The following is a 19,161-nucleotide window of genomic DNA, read 5'->3' as shown; positions in this document are numbered from 1 at the left end:
CTATGCTGCCTCATGCGGCACAAAAGAGCAATAAGTTCAACCGCAGAATCTTTAGTAATGGGGCTGATATCAGACAGGAAGGGCAGAATTGCTCTCAGCTTCTGGGCAGAGTTTACACTTTCAGCATTGGAGAAAGAGGGAAAGACCTCTGGGTCTTAATCCATCCACCTTAGGACTCCTCCAGTTTTATGCTGGATTCACCAGGAATTTCACTGGGGTTACACACTTGTAAAACCACAGCAACAGAGTGGAGACTCCTTCATGTATAAATGGCATAGACATGAATGGCACGTGCCCGTGGCAGCTGGGAGGGCACTGCTGCCCTGGTGTCAGCAGGAGCCCAGCAGCGGTAAGCTGGGACCTCCCGCAGACACTGCCAGCACTGTCGGCAAGGAACAGCAAGCACAGACCAAGGGTCGGCAACCACCCGCAGGTGCCACAGGCAGCAGCGGCAGCCAGTGGCGACTGTGGACTGCCCACAGACGCCTCCAGCGGTGGTGGGTTGGCGCACAGTGACCGCCCACAGGTGCTGCCAACAGTGTCGGTGGTGTCTTTTTGCAGGTGGTACATCACCATGCTCAGGGGGTGCACGTGTACCCCTGTGCACCCCCGACGCATCACCCCTGGGAATAGATCTGGAATCATTGGGAAACAAACATGATATCCCAAATTAACATTTTTATAGTTGCTTTCCTGGCTGGGACCATACCATAAAACACAGTTTCATTATGATCTTTCCAAAATATGAAAGTTTGCCATATCCTTGAAGGGTTTGCCCAGCTCCATTGGAGTTTCAAAGACTTTGTCACTTTATCATCAAAAATTGACGCCAACCACAAAATAGTCACCAGGGCTACTCACTTATCTAACGAATCAGAAAGATACAGCCGGCTTGGGGTGGCCCCATGTAGTTAAAGGAGCAGGCCTCTGATTTCAAAGAATGCAGTGCAGGGAGGCCAGCATTACTGAGGACTCGCACATGCCACTGAGCCCAGCTATCAGGCCAGGTCTTGTTCTCCTTTACAGCCTACATAAATCCAAAGTGATTCCATTAGGCCTAGTGGAGGTATTCAGATGCACAAGAACATCACTTGGCCCACTGGACTGATTTTTACCTACACAATTTTAGGCAAAGCTGGTTCTCACAAGCAAGAGATGTTTCCTTCACTAACAGGAAGCTTTGTTTTCTTGCAAGAGAAGGAAGCATACTGTTTCATGGAGAGAAGGGCATCTGAAAAGAATTCCTCCGCTTGCTCAGGGCTTCCGAGCTGAGCTCAGGTTCCCACCAGAGTAGATTTCTCTGCAGCTATTCTTAGGCTTGCACTGCCAGCCTTGCTGACGGATTCACAGTAAAAATCGCTTTCCAAGTCATCTGCTCTGCTGGTAAATGCATTTCACTTACAATTTAAAGAGTAAACCTGTTATCACCTTTTCAAGTGCATTTGGCTCACTAGCTATTTTCCTTCAAGCTGCTCTTTCTCTCCTCAACCTGCAGGCTAGCTCTGGGCTCGCCCTGCTTGCTACCTGGTCCTCTACAGTTTCCCTTGGTGCCTGGCTACCGCTCTGGTTTATTTCCAGATGTGATTTTTAAACTGATCTCACAGAAGTGGTGCAAAAGACCAAAAGGAGACTAAGCCATATGCTTTCACACAGGCTCATTAGAAATCAGTTTAAGAAGCTCAACCAAAACAAGAAATCTGAAGTTAGTGAATGCAGGAGGTGTGCTTCTCCTTATCAGGTGAGCACTGCAAAGGAGCTGCTTCGGTTCTTAGTTGAATGCTGCTTTTCCCAGGGCTTCTGCTCATGAAGTTTACACCATTTGCCCTTGCCATCAAGACCCTCATCTACTCAGTTCTTGCCCATACTCAGTTCTTGCCCATACCTCAAACTTGGTTTCTTTTTCACATCCCCTTCTCCACCACCGTGGATCCAAGGCTCAGCATTTTTCATCTGTTCTTCTTTACCACAGCTATGTTGCCTACCTTATCTAAAATACTACCTCAGTCCCTGCTTACCAGGCTCCTCCCGCCAACCTCCTCCAAACTTCCAAATCCCTTGTATCTACTGCAGAGTTTGTAAGAAACCACTGAGTCACTGTATTTGATGTAAAGCATGCTGTTTGCTTCAAAGTGTACACAGAAACTGCCATCCCATTCAATTCATCCCCACCTACCTCCTGTTCTATGATCACCTTTGTTCACTGTCGCATGTAAGATTACACTGTCTCCAAACAATGCATCTCATTTGTCCCAACCTCAAGGGTGTGCTAGGAGTCAAACAGCACCTTGAAAGAGGACATCTGTCCAAGACTCAATGGAACTAGTGCAGACACTTCCTTTGAATTGGTAACCGGTGCCTTGATATTCACTGTGGGCTAGAAAAGGCCTCTTCCAGATCAGTCCACCACTTGCACTGTCTAGGATTGCAGCTGAGGGTGTTTTATCTCCAGAGGTCTTTTCTTGCCCTCTGATGATCCAGCTTTCCAGACTAAGCCATCAGCACCAAAAGCTGTCCCCTGTTAAAGGCCTTTGAATCTAAGACGACCTGCTATGCCTTATCTACCTCTTCTAGTCCGTCAACTAGTGTGCCTTGAGGTCCCTTCAAGGGTGTCGCATGGTGCCACACAATGTCAGCACTGTTAGGTGTGCAAACATGATTCACATGATAAATCCAGGTTTCAAACACGAATCCACAGTGTTAAAAACACTTTGACCAGGTGTTTTCGTTTGGAGTTCTTTGTAACAGAAAAATTGCTCTATTATTTTTCTGAGTCAAAAACTGTGTGGAAACTAACAGCTGGCATTTTCCAAGGGGTGCCTTGAGTCCAATGAGGGGTTCTTCAAGTCTCAAGTGGTGCCTCGAGTTTGAAAAGGTTGACAAGCACTGTTCCATACCATGCTCCCTCCTCTGCTCGTGACCAGTTGATCAAGTGTTTCGCTGTCTGTATGTTTTGCTCAGTCAGTAGCATACTCTGGAAAGTCAGGTCAGATTGTAAAGCAGATGCTGGCAGGAGTTATTTATCTGAAATTCCAGTGACAGGCACATCCCTCTTGTGTTCCTGTTTATCTTCTGCATACTCACAAGTATCTGATTATTCATACAAACCCACTGCAAGTGCTGCTGGTGTCTCCCCAGGCTCTGGGCTCTATTGCCAAGAGAAACTCTAATTTATGTTCAGTTTGGGGAACAAAATACTCATATTTCTCCATTAATATTTCAGCACCAGTTTTGTCATCACTGTCTGCTTATAAGAGGATATAAACATCTATCCCATCTGCTTTCTAAATGCTGACGGGAACTTGTACTTCCCTGGTCTCTGCACCAACCTCACACCCATCATGCTAGTAGGTGATCTGAACAAGAGTATGTTCATGGCCCCACAAAAAACTGACACCCCCCATATCATATATCACTTTTAAAAATCCCTGCCAAAAATCCCTGAGGATTATGTTTTTCAACCCTCCATCCTCTGCACTTATTTTTTGTTAGGCAAAGTCTACATCCTACACTATGGAGAAAAGAACCAGCAACTACAAGTGGAGTAAATTATTTGATTTAGGAACTAATAATTTATTGCCTAGATGTTAGCACCTGCTTCAAGAACCATGAGAAAGTTTACATGTTCTTAAAACAATGTCACAATGATTCACACAGTAATGGCACAATCTCTTCCAGCCCTTGGAAAAATTAATCTTTAGATCAGGTGCAGGGCCTGGACCTGCATATATTAGTCAACAAGGACAGAGAGAAGGGAGAAAAAAGTAGGCAAAATATGTCAAGGCCCATATTCCTCAAATATATTCACAACTGCCTTCTAGGCCATTTGGAAATCCAGAAACACCAATCTGCATGAAGTGCCCATTTTCTTACTGACTGAGACAAAAAACTTGGGCTAATTTTATGGGATTATTTTCATCAGGGAATTCAGATTTTCCCAGTATCTCCAAGATTTTGTAACTTAGTAAACACAGAGATGACCAGGAATCCAGATTTTTTGATTGCCACAGAAAAATGAGGTAAAACACAGATTTTTCTCATTTTAAGGAGAAAAACACAGATTTTTCTCCTTTAAAGGAGAAAATGTGGGAAATGGCAGTTTCCACTTGCAGGTTAGCAGTTCTAGCCTGCAAGAGGCTGGGGGGTGGAGGGGAGGAGCAGGAGGAGTGTGACCAGACAGCGGGCGCCCCGTGCATTTGCAGATGCACATGACAGTCAGGCAGTGTAGAGAGCAGCTCCCCGCAGATAAGTGGTGGAGGGGGAAGAGGGCTGAGGTCCTCATAGCTGGGGAAGGAGGGAGTTGGGCAGGGCTATGCCTGGGGCTGGGGGCACTGCCCAGCCGGGGCAGCGTGCAGGGCCTAGGGTTTAGGGTTCAGGGCTAGAATGTGAGGCTGCAAGGCCTGGCTGGGGAGCAGGACAGTGTGGCCAGGGATGGCAGGGGAGCTGGCTCCCCACCACTGTGCGCACTCAAGGGGCAGGGGGGAAGACATGGGGGACGTGCCCCCCCAGATTTGTGATGCAGGATACCTGCTGCAGGCTTGGGGCTCCCCACTGGTGAAGAGGACCCTGGGCAGAGGGCAGCAGGACAGGGAGCCCTGAGCCTACACCTGACTCCCCCCCGGGCTCCAACGCCAGCCATGCTGCCCATGCGGGATGGGGAGCCGGGCTCTGCACTCTGCTCCACTGCAGCAGCCACTGCTTCCCACCAGCAGCAGCCAGGGCTCGAGTGTTGCTGGGGAGGGCAGGGGGCTGTGACCCCAGATCCCTGGCCCCATAGCGTGGACAGCTGTGGGTGGGGGGCACTGGCAGGGCCAGGGGAGCTGTGGGTCAGGAGTGAGGGGTACTTGCAAGGCCATGGGGCTGTGGGTAGGGAGTGAAGAGCACCAGCAGGGCTGAGGGAGCTGCAGATCGGGAGTGAGGGGCACTGGCTCGCCAGGGGACTGTAGATGGGAAGCAAGGGGCACCACCAGGGCCAAGGGGCTGTGGTTGGGAATGAGAGGCAACAGCAGGGCTTGGTCGCTGTACCCTAGGAGTGAGGGGCAATGGCATGGGCAGCACACCAGCATATCAGGGCTGCTCAGCACCACAAAGCAGTGGCGGGCAACAGCCACAGCTGGACCCACATCCTAGTGAGCGAAGGGGACAAGGGAAGCTCGTATTTTCCATGATAAAAAACCCAAACTAAAATGCCAAAAGTTATAGGTATTTAGAATTTATTTCATTATACTGATTGAGGCACTGGTAGGCTTCCAAACTGCTTTAAAATGGTAAATATATCAATAAAACATTGCGTTCAACTGATTCCTTTATATATAGTGGCATTTAATTTAATCGTGAAAAAATGAGGATTTGGGGGATTTTAATCAGAGAATTTGAGATTTTTTTTACCTGAGAACTTGCCCTTTTTAAGCAGAGAAAACCAGGATTCCTGGAGATGACCGTGTACAGGACTGACTAAAAGACCTTGAGAGAAAGTTCAATAAAGTCCTCAAGACAACAGTAAACAGAACAAAGAGAATAAAGCAGTAAAAATACTTAATGTTTTATACAGAGCATCTTCAAAATACTTTATAGCCATGTATTGATTTAACTTCCCAATCACCTCCCCCATGATGAAGGATGTAAACAGTACTGCTACTTTACAGATCGAAGAGGTGAAGTGACCTCCCCAAGGTCACATATTAAAATACACTTCAGAGCAGGACTTAGAACCCAAACTTCATCCACATTAGGTTAGGCCAGAGGTTTCAAAGATTCGGCCTGTGGGCTAGATCCAGTCTCTAGAGCCCTATCATCTGGCCCCTGTGCTGCTCCTGAGTCTCAAGTTGACCCACACACCATGTGCATCACACACTCATGTGATGTGGGATTAGGTCTATGCACAGGACTTGGGATCCAAGCCCACCCTGGCTGGTACAGGACACGCGCAGCACTCATGTGGGGCCAGGTCCCCCTCCCGCCCCCCTGCATGCTGGATTCAGCTGCTATGATGCTCACTCCAGGACTGGCAGTACCCATTCTGGGACTGGCAGCACAGGTCCTAGACCAGCTGGAATCGGCATCACGGGCACTGGCACACAATCTGGCCTTTCTCCATTCATCCAGCCCATGAACTGGTCCTACACCACCCATCCAGCGCACCGGGCCAGATGAGTTTAACACCCCTGATTTAACCAATGTTCTCTATGCCCTACTCTCATCAACTTCTTTTTTTCCCTTTTATTTCTTAACAGGTGAAAGGTACTAGAAGGGACGTAATTGCAATAGGATTTAGTACAGCAGGCAGCCAGGTTGCATTAATCCCAACGAGAAGAGAGAATAATTCTATTTTTCTTTAAAAACTCACACAGACCCAGTAATACTCAAAACTTAACAATTATGTCATGCTACAATAAGCAGGATGCTAACTAGGGTCTCTGAGGGCAGCAATGGGCAGGAGGCACTGAAAGAAGCGATGTGCATCAGAAAGAATGACGGGTTAGTTAAATCTGAAGCCCGGTGGCACAAATAAATCCAACGATATGTCAAGCCAGGGTGAACTTTCAGAAGTGCATGCGCAGAATGAACTCCCCATGTCATAGGCTAATGACAAGTAAGGGACTCTGGCAAAGTGGTGTAAAGGGGTCTAACAATAAGAACAGGAAGCTGGGTAGCCAACAGGTGCTGGTGTCAACGTGAATCACAGACCTAGCGCATGGCAGGCCTGAAATTCTTTGGCTTGTGTTCACTCTTGTTTTAAAGAAGAATGAAACAAACAAGCCCTCTTGACAAAGAGGCGGAAGGTTTTACTGGAAATTTATTACCAGCCATAACAAGAGCAGGCAGGCTTATCAACAGTCAGCTGAAATATGGTGCCCTGTAAACATCAGGGCGCCACTAGGTGTAATCAAAGCACGGCTGGAAAGGCTGGGTGGCGGGTGGCAAGAATCTAAGGCTGCAATAAGGGGTAGAAGTCCAAATCTCCACAAGCAGTATGACAGGCATGTTGGGAACTCCTGGGTAGGTGAATATATGCAGTCATAAGCTTTCCATGACCACCATTTCCCCTGCATTCATTAAGTTGTGAAAGGGAGCCCCTTCCCCAATTCTGAAGTCACTAGGACATTGGTTGTGCCTACCCTGGGCCTCACCAAGGCTAAGTACAGACAGTCAAAAAGCCCAACACTGAATCAATTCAGTCTTTGCAGGTTAGTCTAAGCTGCAGAGATTAAACTAAGAAAAAACTGGACAGACATTCAGTTTTGATTCAGGAAATTCAGCCACATACCTGCAGTGGCTCAGGCTAGAAGCAGGAGAATGCTAGAGCACAGCTTTTTGGCATGTAGCCAGCATGGGCTGTGTGTTCGCTTCCTCCTCCTGCTGCCCCAAGGTCTCTGGGATTTGCAGTCCAGAATCACAACAGCAGGACTCTGCAAGGTTGCTCATCGCTTCCTATTCCTACTTCTAGGTGCTTCTGAGATTTGTAGTCCACAATCACAGCCAGCAGTAAGTTTTTAGCAGGGTAGTTCTGTACTCAGGGGAAGGGATGTTTAACCCCCCCTCCCTGGCCCCAGACTCCAGATGGGGTGTGCTGGGGGGGCCAGGGAGAGAGAGCAGTCCCTGCCTCCCCCCACCCTCCTCTGCTGGAGCAGACAGCCCAGCCCAGGGCTGGAAAACATGTAGGGATGCTGGGGGACTGTGATATTTAACTTGAACCAGGAAGGGGTCTGGGACAGAAGTTTCATTTTGACCCAAATCAATTAAGTCTGGTACTACACTCAAGCAGGTTTATCTTAAACCAGTTTCAGCTATTTTGAAACTGGTTTATGTGCACTGAATTTCTATTCTGTCTCAGGTTTAAACCAGTTTCTGAGCACTTAAACTAGTTTGTGTGTTATTTGTGTCCCTAGCCTAAGAGGCTTGGGAAAAAACTGCAGGAGTCAGGCAGAGGGTCTGGCAGGGGGGGCAGTGGTCTAGCAGCCCAAGCAGAGGTCTTCCCCCATCCCAAGGACTCTGCCGTTGCTGAGAGCTGGAGCTCCAACTCCCTCCCAGTCTCGTCCCTTCAGCTTTGCTCCAGTTGGCCCTTTTCTTCTTGGTCTGCCCCCACACCTAGCCAATTCTCTCCCAACTAAACCTCACCCTAAGAAAAACAAATCCAGCACCATCAGTATTATGCCATTTGCCTCCATGCCCCTGCTCTGCCTGCCAGCAGGTTTGAGCTCTCCCTCCCCATCTCATGCACTGTGACTATGTGCAGGCTGTTCAATGCTCAGCTTGTGCAGTGTCCAGCCTCGCAGGCCCCGTTCTTAGCTGGCCCTTGGGTGCTACCGTGATAAACATGATAAACACTACGCAGCACAACAGCCAGCCAAACACTCATCAGCACTCTGCTTCTCCTCTGCATGGCCTCCTGGGCCGAAGGGCCCTTCTCAATCCTGCTGCATCCCTACAGTCTGCTCAAAGCACACAGCAGGTTACAAGCCTCAGCCCAATACCCTCTGTCTGCTCAGGCTGCTGGAGAACAGAAAACCCTGGCGCATAAAAACATATCTAGAGAAGATCTGCTGGAGTAAAAATTGCAATAGGCTTGTCTGTTTAATTCTGCTTCTTAGCTCCACCCTTCCTCTGTGTGTTGCTATGCAGGATCATGGGAGCCACTCATGCGAGTACAATCACCTATGTTTATCACCCATCTTCATGCTATCTGCGCACTGAGGATTTTAATGCTGACTCCCCAGAAATAACAATTCCCCTGTTTGCTGACAGAATTAGCCAGGGAAATCTCACCTCTGCAAATGTGCCACTGCAGGCCTTCGGAGGCAATCTGAGCCGCAGCTGCTTGATCTTTATTTCCTTTCTGCAGTGGATTGCTTGGTTTCCTTTCAGCATGTGGATTAGATTCCCCTGTTTATGATATTATCTCTACTGGAAGAGTAGCAAATAGATTGGGAAACTCAAGGAAAGAGAGAGGGGAAAAAGGCATGTGAACTCTATTCCTGCTCTGCGCCCCCCCAGCAGGCCACTGCCGACAGGACCATGGGAAACAGACAGATGTCTGACACCCTGGTTTCTTCTCAGATTGTACAGCCTGGAGTTTAATGTGCATAAAGTTAGGTCCTATTTTCTTCAGCTCCTGATAAACAGCCAAGTGCCCTAACCAATCCCATCCAAGGTGCCTGACACCCCTTCAGATGGTCCTGGGAATCAGCATGGGTGGGCCCAAGTTGCAACATTTTCACAGCAGCATATTAATATCCAGAGGATTCTCAATGGCAGTTTGCTAACAGAGATGCCATCATTTCCCAGAAATGAAGCAGACACAGAAGCTGCTCATGGAACAGCTTCCAAATGGGTGGTTCTGGCTGCAAAGACCACTTACTTTGGGCCCAAAGAAAATGGGGTGTGTCATTTTAGTAGGAATTAAATATTTTTAAAAGTAAAATGAAACTCAGTGGCCCTGAAGACACCAGGCCCTGAAGTCACTTGACTGCAGTCAACAGTGTTACCACCCCCGAGGTTTGGATTCAAGCATTTCCAGAGGTTTCAATAAGCATTTAGGAACCAATTTGCTCCCTGGGGTTTGGGGTGGAGAGGACACAGCAGTGCCCAATGCCTGCACCATCTCAGTCTGCTAGGATGGTCCAGAGTAAGCAGGGCAAGTGGGGGGGTTGGCTGGCCAGACTGGTATCCTAAGGGCAGTGCTCCTCCCGCCTGGGGTTTAAAGCTGTTTGCTCCTAGCAGACACGCGAAGGGATGGAAACAGTGGTGCCTCCTGCTCTCCCCAGGGCTCAGTTCTGCCTGTATCACAGCTGCTCCCAGGGGGAAACGTAGCCCTTGATCTAAAAAGGAATCTCCCTTGTGTATGTCAAACTTCCTCTAAAGTTTTCAGGTCAAGCATCCAGCACAGTGGCTGGATGTGGCTCCCCCTACAGACCATGAAAGCACCCACTCTCAGGGATGGCGCTTAGCAGGGGAGCCATCGTCCAAAAAAAAGATCCCTGACGCTAATTAAACGTTGGTTCACAGGGGCATCACAGAGTGAGACAGGACAGAACCCTAGAGGGACCAAGAAAAATGGCTCCTAACCATCTCTTCTAGGCAGAGAGGCAGGATTTGCAAATAAAGGGCTCTGCTTTCCCTGCTCTAAAGCCCTAAGGGCCTTGTCACACATTACACTTATGACGTGTTAACTGCACTTGAAATGCTAGTGTCCAAGCACTAAAACACATGCTAAGTAACATCGTAGTGTAGCAGTCAGGGCTTTTCCAGAGGAGAGCATCTCCAGATCGTATGACCTAACACACATTGAGCTAATGTCTGACTGCTCCATGGTGGTAACGCTATCAGAAGACTCCAGTGCTGGGACCAACAAACAGCAGTTTGTTGCTCCCAGCCCCTGCAGTGCACTGCATCGCATCAGTCTTCACAGGCGCCGTCACTTAGGATGTGTTTTATTTCAACCATAGTAAGTATTAGTATACGACTGTTCAAAAAAGTTTCAGACTTATAGCACTGCTTATTATAATCTAAATAAAACAAGTCCTAAGTTTAACACATGACAAGGCCCTAAATACAGGACTGCTGGAAAAAGCATGAGAGATCCTCAGTAGTAGAGGACACTCAGGTGATTCTGGATGTATTCTAAATCAGTGGTTTTCAACCTGTGGTCTGTGGACCCCTGTGGGTCCACAGATTATATTTGAGGGGTTTGCAAAAGATGACTATGATCAATCAGAAGTATGTGAATACCCACACCTACACTCAAAGTTTTTTAGGGGTCCACAAATGAAAAAAAGGTTGAAAACCACTGTTCCAAAACAATACTATTACTGCATCTAGAGGCCTCAGTCAGCAAGTGAAGCCCCACGTTAAACACTGAAAAGACAAGCCTGGCCCCAAAAAGTTTACTGTCCACAGCCACCTGTTTAAACAAGCAAGAGCATCCTTCAGTGCTGGTCTGAGCAAGGACCTGCGGGCAACACTTCTACGTAGCCCACTTTTGGCAGTGGAGTGTCATGCCATATCGGTGCTGATGTATCTCTGCTAGCACCTGCTGTCCAACAACCTGCGTATGTAAATATAAGTATTCCCTTGCAATGATGCAAATCGAACACAGCACCCTGTACCAGCCCAAACCTGGGAAATTTTCACTTGGCAGGATGGATGCAATGAAAAAAGAAGTTGAAAGGAGTACCCTTTTGTCTTTCATGTGACTGTGCAGCGCCAACCACAACAGGGCCCAGATCTGAATTGGATCCTGTAAGTCTCACGGCTTTCTAAGAGAAATGGGACGTTGTACTTGCTTTCACTGCATGTAACACTTTGGTTTAAGTGAAAGGCAGCTGTGAAATAAACATTTTTCCCTTCCCATTTACACTTTGTTTATTCTAGGCATGTGGCACAACCCTATAGCCCAGCAATTCCCAAACATTTTGGACTGACAGACCATTGTCAACTCTCTTCACTTCATGTTGACCAGCATGCACACTTGGCATCAACTTCCAGAGATTCATAGACATTAGGATTGGAAGGGACCTCACAAAATCATTGGGTCCAGCCCCCTGGCCAAAGGGCAGGAAGTCAGCTACGGTCAAAGGATCCCAGCAAGATAAGCATCCAAAAGTTTCTTAAAAGAGTCCAGAGTAGGTGCTTGCACCACCTCCGGGGGGAGTCTGTTCCAGGCCCTGGGGACTCAGACAGTAAAGAAGTTTTTTCTTACGTCCAGCCTACAACGGTCTTGGAGAGGTTTGCGACCGTTGGACCTTGTCAACCCTCAGGGTGCTCTGGTGAACAGATGTTCCCCCAGATCCTGATGCACACTCCTGATATATCTACAGGCTACCACCAAGTCTCCCCTGAGCATGCACTTCCCCAACTGAGAAGAGGAAGAGAGCCCTATGCAGCCTGCAGACCACACACGATAGACTTCACAGATCATCCACAGCCCACAGACCTCAATTTAGGAACGACTGGCATCGCTGGTCTCAGCATCCCCCCAGTCCCGTTCCCCTGAGGTTTCTGTATGGGTCTTTCATGAAGCAACCAAGGAGATTTATCAGGAAAATAGGACCACAAGTGCCCAATAACTGGTAGTGGGATTTGGGAGGTGAGGTGAGATCTGAAATTACTTTGAAACGTATTTTAAATGAAAGCGTCTCAGGTTGACAGGCATCTCTTTTATACAGCAGAAATAGAGAAAAACAGTGATGGTAATGAGCAACATAGTTTTAACCCTGATCTAAGGTTTCTCCAAAACCCAGGGATGCTGAGATTTAGACTTTTGCTTTAATTTGTGTTAGAAATGGGATCGGTTTTTCAAACATTCTTTCAACTTTCATCTTGAATGTGTTACCACTAACACAGGCAAGGTTTCTTTTTTATTTTAAACTGGAAACGCATGCAAGATAAGCAACACGGTCTCTAATCACTAGAATTGCAGGACAGCATGGAATAGCAAGAGGGACTGCAAGTCTGGTGTGACAATATGTCCCTTCAGCTGTGCAAAGGGTTTAGTTCATGCCTGCAAAGTGCTTGGGAGACCTTGGAGAGCAGAGGCTATGCATGGACAAAACGCTGTTACCCATAGCCCTAATAATTAGTCAATACTTGGTGGGATATTACTATCGGAAGGGGAAACTGATGACAGAAGTCAATAGCTTTTTAACGGGATCGTCTTTATTTACAAGAAACACAGAGTCCTATTTCCTAAAGCAGCATGGAGAAACACCAGCAGGACGGTTTCCTTGTTTGCCATTCTAACCTTGGCTCTCCAACCAGTCTTGTGCCCTAAGAAGCACTGTCACACTGCTCCTTCTCAGAGGTACTCCCACAAATGCTGTCCGATTACTTTTTCTTGGCTTCCTGTCTCACTCATAACCGACATACACACACACAGCTCCCCAACAACTCTCCCGCCCTTGTGTCTGCAATGAAGGAAACCTTCAGCCTTCTGAGCAAGCTTTGCCACGTGCCCTACCACTGCAGGAAAACATTCCTGTAGTTTCCAGCTATGGCTACATAAGGAGGGCTTAATTGTCCCTTTCATATAGCTGGAAAGAAAGATGCTTAGCATCCCCCCTAGTAGATCCCGAACTACAGGCTAACTGAATTGTAATTATAAAAAAGTCCAGGCGCAGGTCAGTGTCCTGTTAACAAAGCTAGAAAAGGGAACACTGCACTTTAAAAAGATAGCTAGGGAAATCTGTTTCTATTTCAAGGACAAGCCCTGGCAATTCCCAGAAGCCATCACTCAAAGAGTAGCCTGTGGCATTTGGAAGTCTCCTCAGGTGGAAGTACAGCTATCACATTTCCAATATATTTATTAGAGTGTACTCTAGGTAGCTAAAGGAAAAGCTGAAAAAATCATCTCTTTCCTTTGCAAAGATGGAAGCCCAAACCATCAGCTTCTAAAAGATTAGGCATTGTTTAAAAAAAAAAAATTAGATTCATGCTGTGAAACTGGCCTTCCAACAGGAATTGACTGAGTCTGCAGGCAGACTGGGTGCCTCCACTGCTGCCCATAGGTTTTCTCCGGCTGCACCAGAATGAATCGACCCATCGGCCAGTTTCATTCCTGCCCTATTCAAAACCTTGAGGGCTGCTGTGAAATCATGGCCATTTCATAGAGCAGCTGCTAGGGAAAGGGTTTGTAAGAGCAGAGGCAACAATGTGGTTGTTCTCTTATTGACACACACCTGTTTCTAGCCTTAACTTCTATGCTGAAAGGCAAACACAACCAGGTATTCCTGGGCATGCTCTGATGCAAATCTATTGAAGCTTACTTCCCAATACAGATTATCCTTTATTGCCTTTATTCCCCCTAAAACCTGCATGAAGGTAGGGGGAAAGGAATCACTAGTCTCCAGAGGAGATTAAATTTCTTTCTGGTACAAACATTGCTCAAAGGACTGAAATCAAGTTAAACCACCCTCTTCGGCTGTCATCTCTCTGGCATAATATTGTTCTTCCCCCACAAACAACTAAAGTGACAACCTTCATCTGCATATTTAAAGGAAGAGCGAGGAACCAAGAAACAGATCCTTGCATCGGCTCTGTTTTGGAGCATAGGCCACTGTCCTATCTGTGTGTAGGATTCCTAGGACAGGAGATGGGAGGAGAGTTAAGGGTAGTCCAGGATACTGGTAGTCAGTGGGTTTTTGTCGCTGGTGAGACGGTAAGGCACTGTGGGCTTACCAGGGATGCAAGGGGCAGGAGGGTTAAAACGCAAATCTTTCATTTGTTCCTCATGAGTTAGCTACCCTAGGGAAACAAAAATTCTAGTCTGTGTCCTTCTTATTTATTATTCTTTATTTACAGCTGGGTGGAGATGTCTGCTCAGTGCAAAGCAGCAGTCAGAAGACAACTAAAATGTTAGGCTGCTCTCAGGAAGGGGGGAGGGAGACAGAACAGCACAGAAATGTATGTCAGTGCCATTGTGTAACTGCAGGGCGCATCCTCACTTGAAATGCCATGGCCTACACAAACCCACTCAGCACAAGAAGGAAAGAGGAAGAGGGAGAAAGAACGGGTACGTGAGATCCACCCAGAGCAATCCTAAAAAGCAAATGAATGCCAAGTATTGGGATGCTCTTAACCACGCTCTAACACCCGCACAGCACGACAGCAATGGACTTCCAGAGAGCAGGGAACTATGCACTACTGAAGTTTATCGTTTCCGTTCCATGAAAACCCTGGCTGTTGCCCTCCAAATGAGCCAGCATCTGTGGTTTAAACTAACCAAAGACCACAGGGTTAGCCCTCTTCCTTGAGGACAGCTTCTAGCTCCAGTCCATCTGGAAACACAAGAGCCAGGAGGGACCATCTTGACCAGGAACAGACTCAATGTCGCGGGCCAAGCCGAGAGCTCTCACATGTGCCATAAAATACGTAAATGGTATAAGAAAAGAGAGATGGATGCCCCAAGCACCCACTAGCCTAAGGGAAGGTGCACTGACCTGGAAGCCAGGATGTCCTGAGTTTAAGCCTCATCACTTCCACTCTCTGCTGTTTATATTTACCTGCAAATTGCATCCTCCAGCAACTCGCACCTCCATCTCGGGAGGCAAGCGTCAGCTGCCTCATTTTACACATTGGCGAACTGAAAAGTTGCACAAGGTCATGATGTCTTCCAGAAAGAAATCATTAGATCTATAGGTTTCCCCCCCAGAACCAGAAAGAGAGCCCAGGATTTCCGATCTGCAGCAGCCTCCCAGTTACAACCTCAGCCTGAAGCTGGGAATAGTACTCAAGAGTCCAGACCTCTCATAAGTTCTCCAGCATCTAACAGTTAGAAAGCTTTCCCCTCCAAGACCTGGGAAAGCAGTCAAAGGCAGCCAAGCAAAGACCCATGTGTCCCATCAGCAAGGCTGGACAAAATACCTCAGTAATTATGATTTACCAACCACATCCTCAGATCTACTGAAATTAATGGTACCAAATTTGTCTATACTGCCTGAGGATTGGGCTCACTACTTAAGGATAAATTTGGGTCCAAGAAGAGCCCTCAGAAACATACAATTTACATACATGCTAAGAAACTGCGGCAGAATACCAAACAAAGCAATGAGGAGAGGGCTGCCTTCACCCAAGACAGTGGGAAAAATCCCGCTACCTCAAAATATAGGAGTTGCAGAGACTCGATTTAAACAAGCAGCTGTTGTTGGGACAACAGTTCTGTACCACCGATGTGTAGAGGAAGGAGACTGGAAACGCATCCCAGCAACATGGAGCAAGAAGAACTGATGAGTTCCAGTCCCAACTCCAGAGGATGCCAACAAAAGCCCCACCACCAAGGAAATCACCTGGCAATCACAAGGCTAAGGGACAGATGGGCCGAGGTGGACCAGAAACAGCATTCTCAAAATGAGCAATGGTCCTTCCCACTCAGTGCCAATGCACATTGCTAGAAGTCCAACATGGTGCCACCTCTCCTGGAGAGATGAAATTCTGACCTGTCAAAGGACCATCAAGAGCACGCCTCTGCCCTATGCCCATAGTTAACCCTCATCAAAAAGAATTTCCAACTCCCTGATCATCCCCTTTCGAAGCACTGCTCAGCTCTATCTCCAGTCCCTACCCAGCACCACTCTCCTCAAATTTGGTGCAAAGTCACCCTATTTTCATCTAAAGTCACCCCACAGACAATGTAAATGAGGCCCTCAGGAGACTGTTTCTGAATGAACTGCTTCACTGATCTGCACCTCCAGAGACCTGGGACTGCTAGAAAAGGAAGCACATCCCTCACCGCCATGGAGATCAATGACGAGACTCAAGAGATTCAAAGGAAGCAGATTCACGTGGTGTATCTTCAACATGCCCGAGCCATGGCTCAGTGACCAGTGTTCTTGCTGCTTCTATTCATTACACAGTGAACGCATCTAGACATTGCCCTACAGTGATGCTGTGACTGCGCCATGGCTTCAGTACTTCCTTTTAGATGTACTAAAGCATGGCACAGTAACCTCCCATATGCACGACGCATGGTTATTTTTAGCAGCTACTTCGCCGTAGCAGCACACTACAACAAGGGGAGCACATCGCTATGGCAAAGTAGCTGCTGATCACATGTAGACACCCATGGACACTATGTCGTTGTAGTGTGTCACTATGGCAATGTAGTGTCACATGCAGATGCGCCCAGTGTCATCTGTGAACAAACACTCACATACATATCCAATTAATTCAAACCTAAAGAGCTGTCTACTTATTTTTAACTTGTGAAGGTTCTAAATCTGTCTGTAATCAAGACAGGTAATTAAATCATTACAACTCTTCTTAATACTTGAACACAGTCAGAAGACAACGCTGTAGCTAAGAGAATAATAGGATTAGATATTCATATGAACACAGACATCTATACTCACTTCAGACAGGATACAAGGGGATGGTATAACACATGCCAGATCTCATTAATTTAGAGCATAATTCAATTCCTAATAAACCAGAGTTGGAAAGAAATTTACTCTGGACCAAGAGGTCCTGGCCACTGTCAGAAACCAGGGGCAGACAGAATGCTCTTGGCCAATGAAGAAAGCAAGCATCCTTTAAAGACATCTTTATTAGCAAGGGCAGAAACCCTACAACCTGACAATTCAAAGACAGTCTATGCCATGATTTAGCATTCTTCCAATTGAGGTCATGAAAATGCACACTCCAGATCAACACATGCTTTGTTCACCAGTTAAACTCCACAAGCTACATGGGTTTCAGCCCTTGGGTAAGTACACGCGGTGTTCTAGCGCTCATTATTTCAGGCATTACAGCACAAACATCTAAGTGGACTGAATTCTGCTCACAATTCAAATCCAGATTAAACCCTGTGGGAATTATGGATTTACGTTAGTAAATCCAGTGGTGCCAACTCCTGCGATTCTGTCATGAGACCCGTGATATCCGACACATTTCTGAACGTTCCAGCACCTCGAGTCATGTGAGAACCTGCAAATCGTTGCATCCCTTAAGAAGAAAATGAAGCATCTAACTGACTGTAGAGGAAAGCTGAAAACATGATCTCAAGTAAAACTGCAAGCTCCAAAGACAGAAAGCGATTTTTTACCATCCCAATAAATAAATACAATTAAAAATTGCTCGGTTATAAATTTTTAAAATATCATGGTTTTTTTAAGCCTGGCCCATGTTTTTTGAATGCTTATGGTTGGGCAGTAGCATAAATTTCTCATCCCCTCTACCACTTATTTTACAGGGAACTGACTCTGCTGGGTATGCTACCTCATATTCCTTCCAAAACCTCCTCCAGATTCACTTCTCCTGCTTTCACCCCTGCCCTGTGACAATACCTCTCTCCTTCCTGCCAGAAAATCTTCAGCACTCCTTCTAAAACTAGACCAATCAAATATGTAACAAAAGCATCATATGATCCTCTCCTGGCATTGTTGTTCTTCTCCTGCCCTGGCCCCCCAGGACCTTTCCCTGTAGCGTCCACTTTAGGACCTGATCTCTGTAATGAAACCTGTGCAGGTTGGTCCCAACATCCATACAAAGAGCCAGTGGCTTCAGAGATCCTTCTGTGCAGATCACTGCAGGCTTAAGACTGCAAACCCCTGGGGCAGGGAGCTCGCATTTTTCCTCTGTGAACTTCCATGGAGTTTTTCAGTGCAGCGACAACTCAGACAGGGGCCAAGCCAATCTATGGTTTTGCATAGTAAAACTCTAATTAGTGAGTCATTCGTTTCCCCTCTAGTGATAGCTCCCCCTTTAAGACATAAATAACAATCACATCCTTATTCTGATCTGATTGTATTTTTCCTGCAACTTGGAACCTTGCATTAAGCAGCCCTTGACTAAGCTCTCCTTGGGGCAGGGACTGTATTTCATTTGTGGAAGCGCACAACAGCTAGCATAATGCGGCCCTAAAATCCAACTTGGCCCTCTGGATGCTATTCCTTGATGCGATGGTGCAGCTCAACACGGTTAGACAGCAGCAAGGCCAGGGCTAACAGAATACTTCAATGCCTTTTTAAATCAGGATCTAGAAGCAAGACGGCACAGCACTGTGTTTCAGAGCTGCACCGCAGTCAACAGAGGAAGAGGGAAAGGATATTTAAAAAAAAAAAAAGAGAGAGAGAGAAAGACTCCCATGAGCTAATGCAAAACAGAGCCGTCACAGAGGACCGGGTATCAAAGGCTGTCAGGGCCATTCTCTTCCGAGCTGCTAACTACAAAGGAGGAACCGTGACAGCGTGAGGGAAAGGTGGGCACAGGAGGGCTCTCTCCGGCAGCATGCAGGTGGGGCAGGGATAATGATGGATTTACTGTTTTCAAGACCATCGCTCCAGCCGTTAAAAGGAGAATATGATCCTGACAACAGGCAGAGCACGCTGCTGGGGCGGGGGCAGCACTTTCTGGGTTATATATAATGCTCTATGAAATCCTCCCAGCTGCTTTTCCCCTGTGCCACCATCCCAGCGCAAAGAAACTCGTCTCACCGGGGAAGGGGGCGGGGGGGGGGGAACTCCCCTCTCCCGCTCCCTCTCGACAAAATCTGCAAAGTCTCTGAGCATTACACAACAACAACAAACAAAACCAGGTCTCTGGACGCGGGCCCAGGCGGCGCATCAGCTCACGCGGCGCCCCAGCAAGCCGCCCGCCGCCCCCCGACAGCGCCGGGCTGCGGCTCACCTGCCCACGGTCTGGTTGGCGAGCTGGCGCATGCGGTGGAACTGCTTC

The 19,161-nt window shown here is 47.3% G+C and overlaps 1 protein-coding gene across 11 annotated transcripts in view; it reads right to left on the bottom strand.

The window, feature by feature from the left end:
- ARHGAP44 (Rho GTPase activating protein 44) overlaps positions 1-19,155 on the bottom strand; it is a 180,471-nt gene extending 161,316 nt beyond the window's left edge. For all 11 annotated transcript variants that reach the window (XM_019542745.1, XM_019542750.1, XM_019542752.1 and 8 more), the window contains exon 1: positions 19,114-19,155. In XM_019542745.1, the coding sequence (XP_019398290.1) occupies positions 19,114-19,145 (32 nt within the window). In that variant the 5' untranslated portion in view covers positions 19,146-19,155. The remainder of the gene's footprint in view (positions 1-19,113) is intronic.
- Positions 19,156-19,161: the final 6 nt, after the last annotated feature.

The sequence above is a fragment of the Crocodylus porosus genome, unplaced genomic scaffold (assembly GCF_001723895.1).
Source record: "Crocodylus porosus isolate Cpor-Errol unplaced genomic scaffold, CroPor_comp1, whole genome shotgun sequence".
NCBI lineage: Eukaryota > Metazoa > Chordata > Crocodylia > Crocodylidae > Crocodylus > Crocodylus porosus.
Note: the sequence above shows the minus strand (reverse complement) of the source record. Positions and strands in the feature narration are given on the sequence as shown.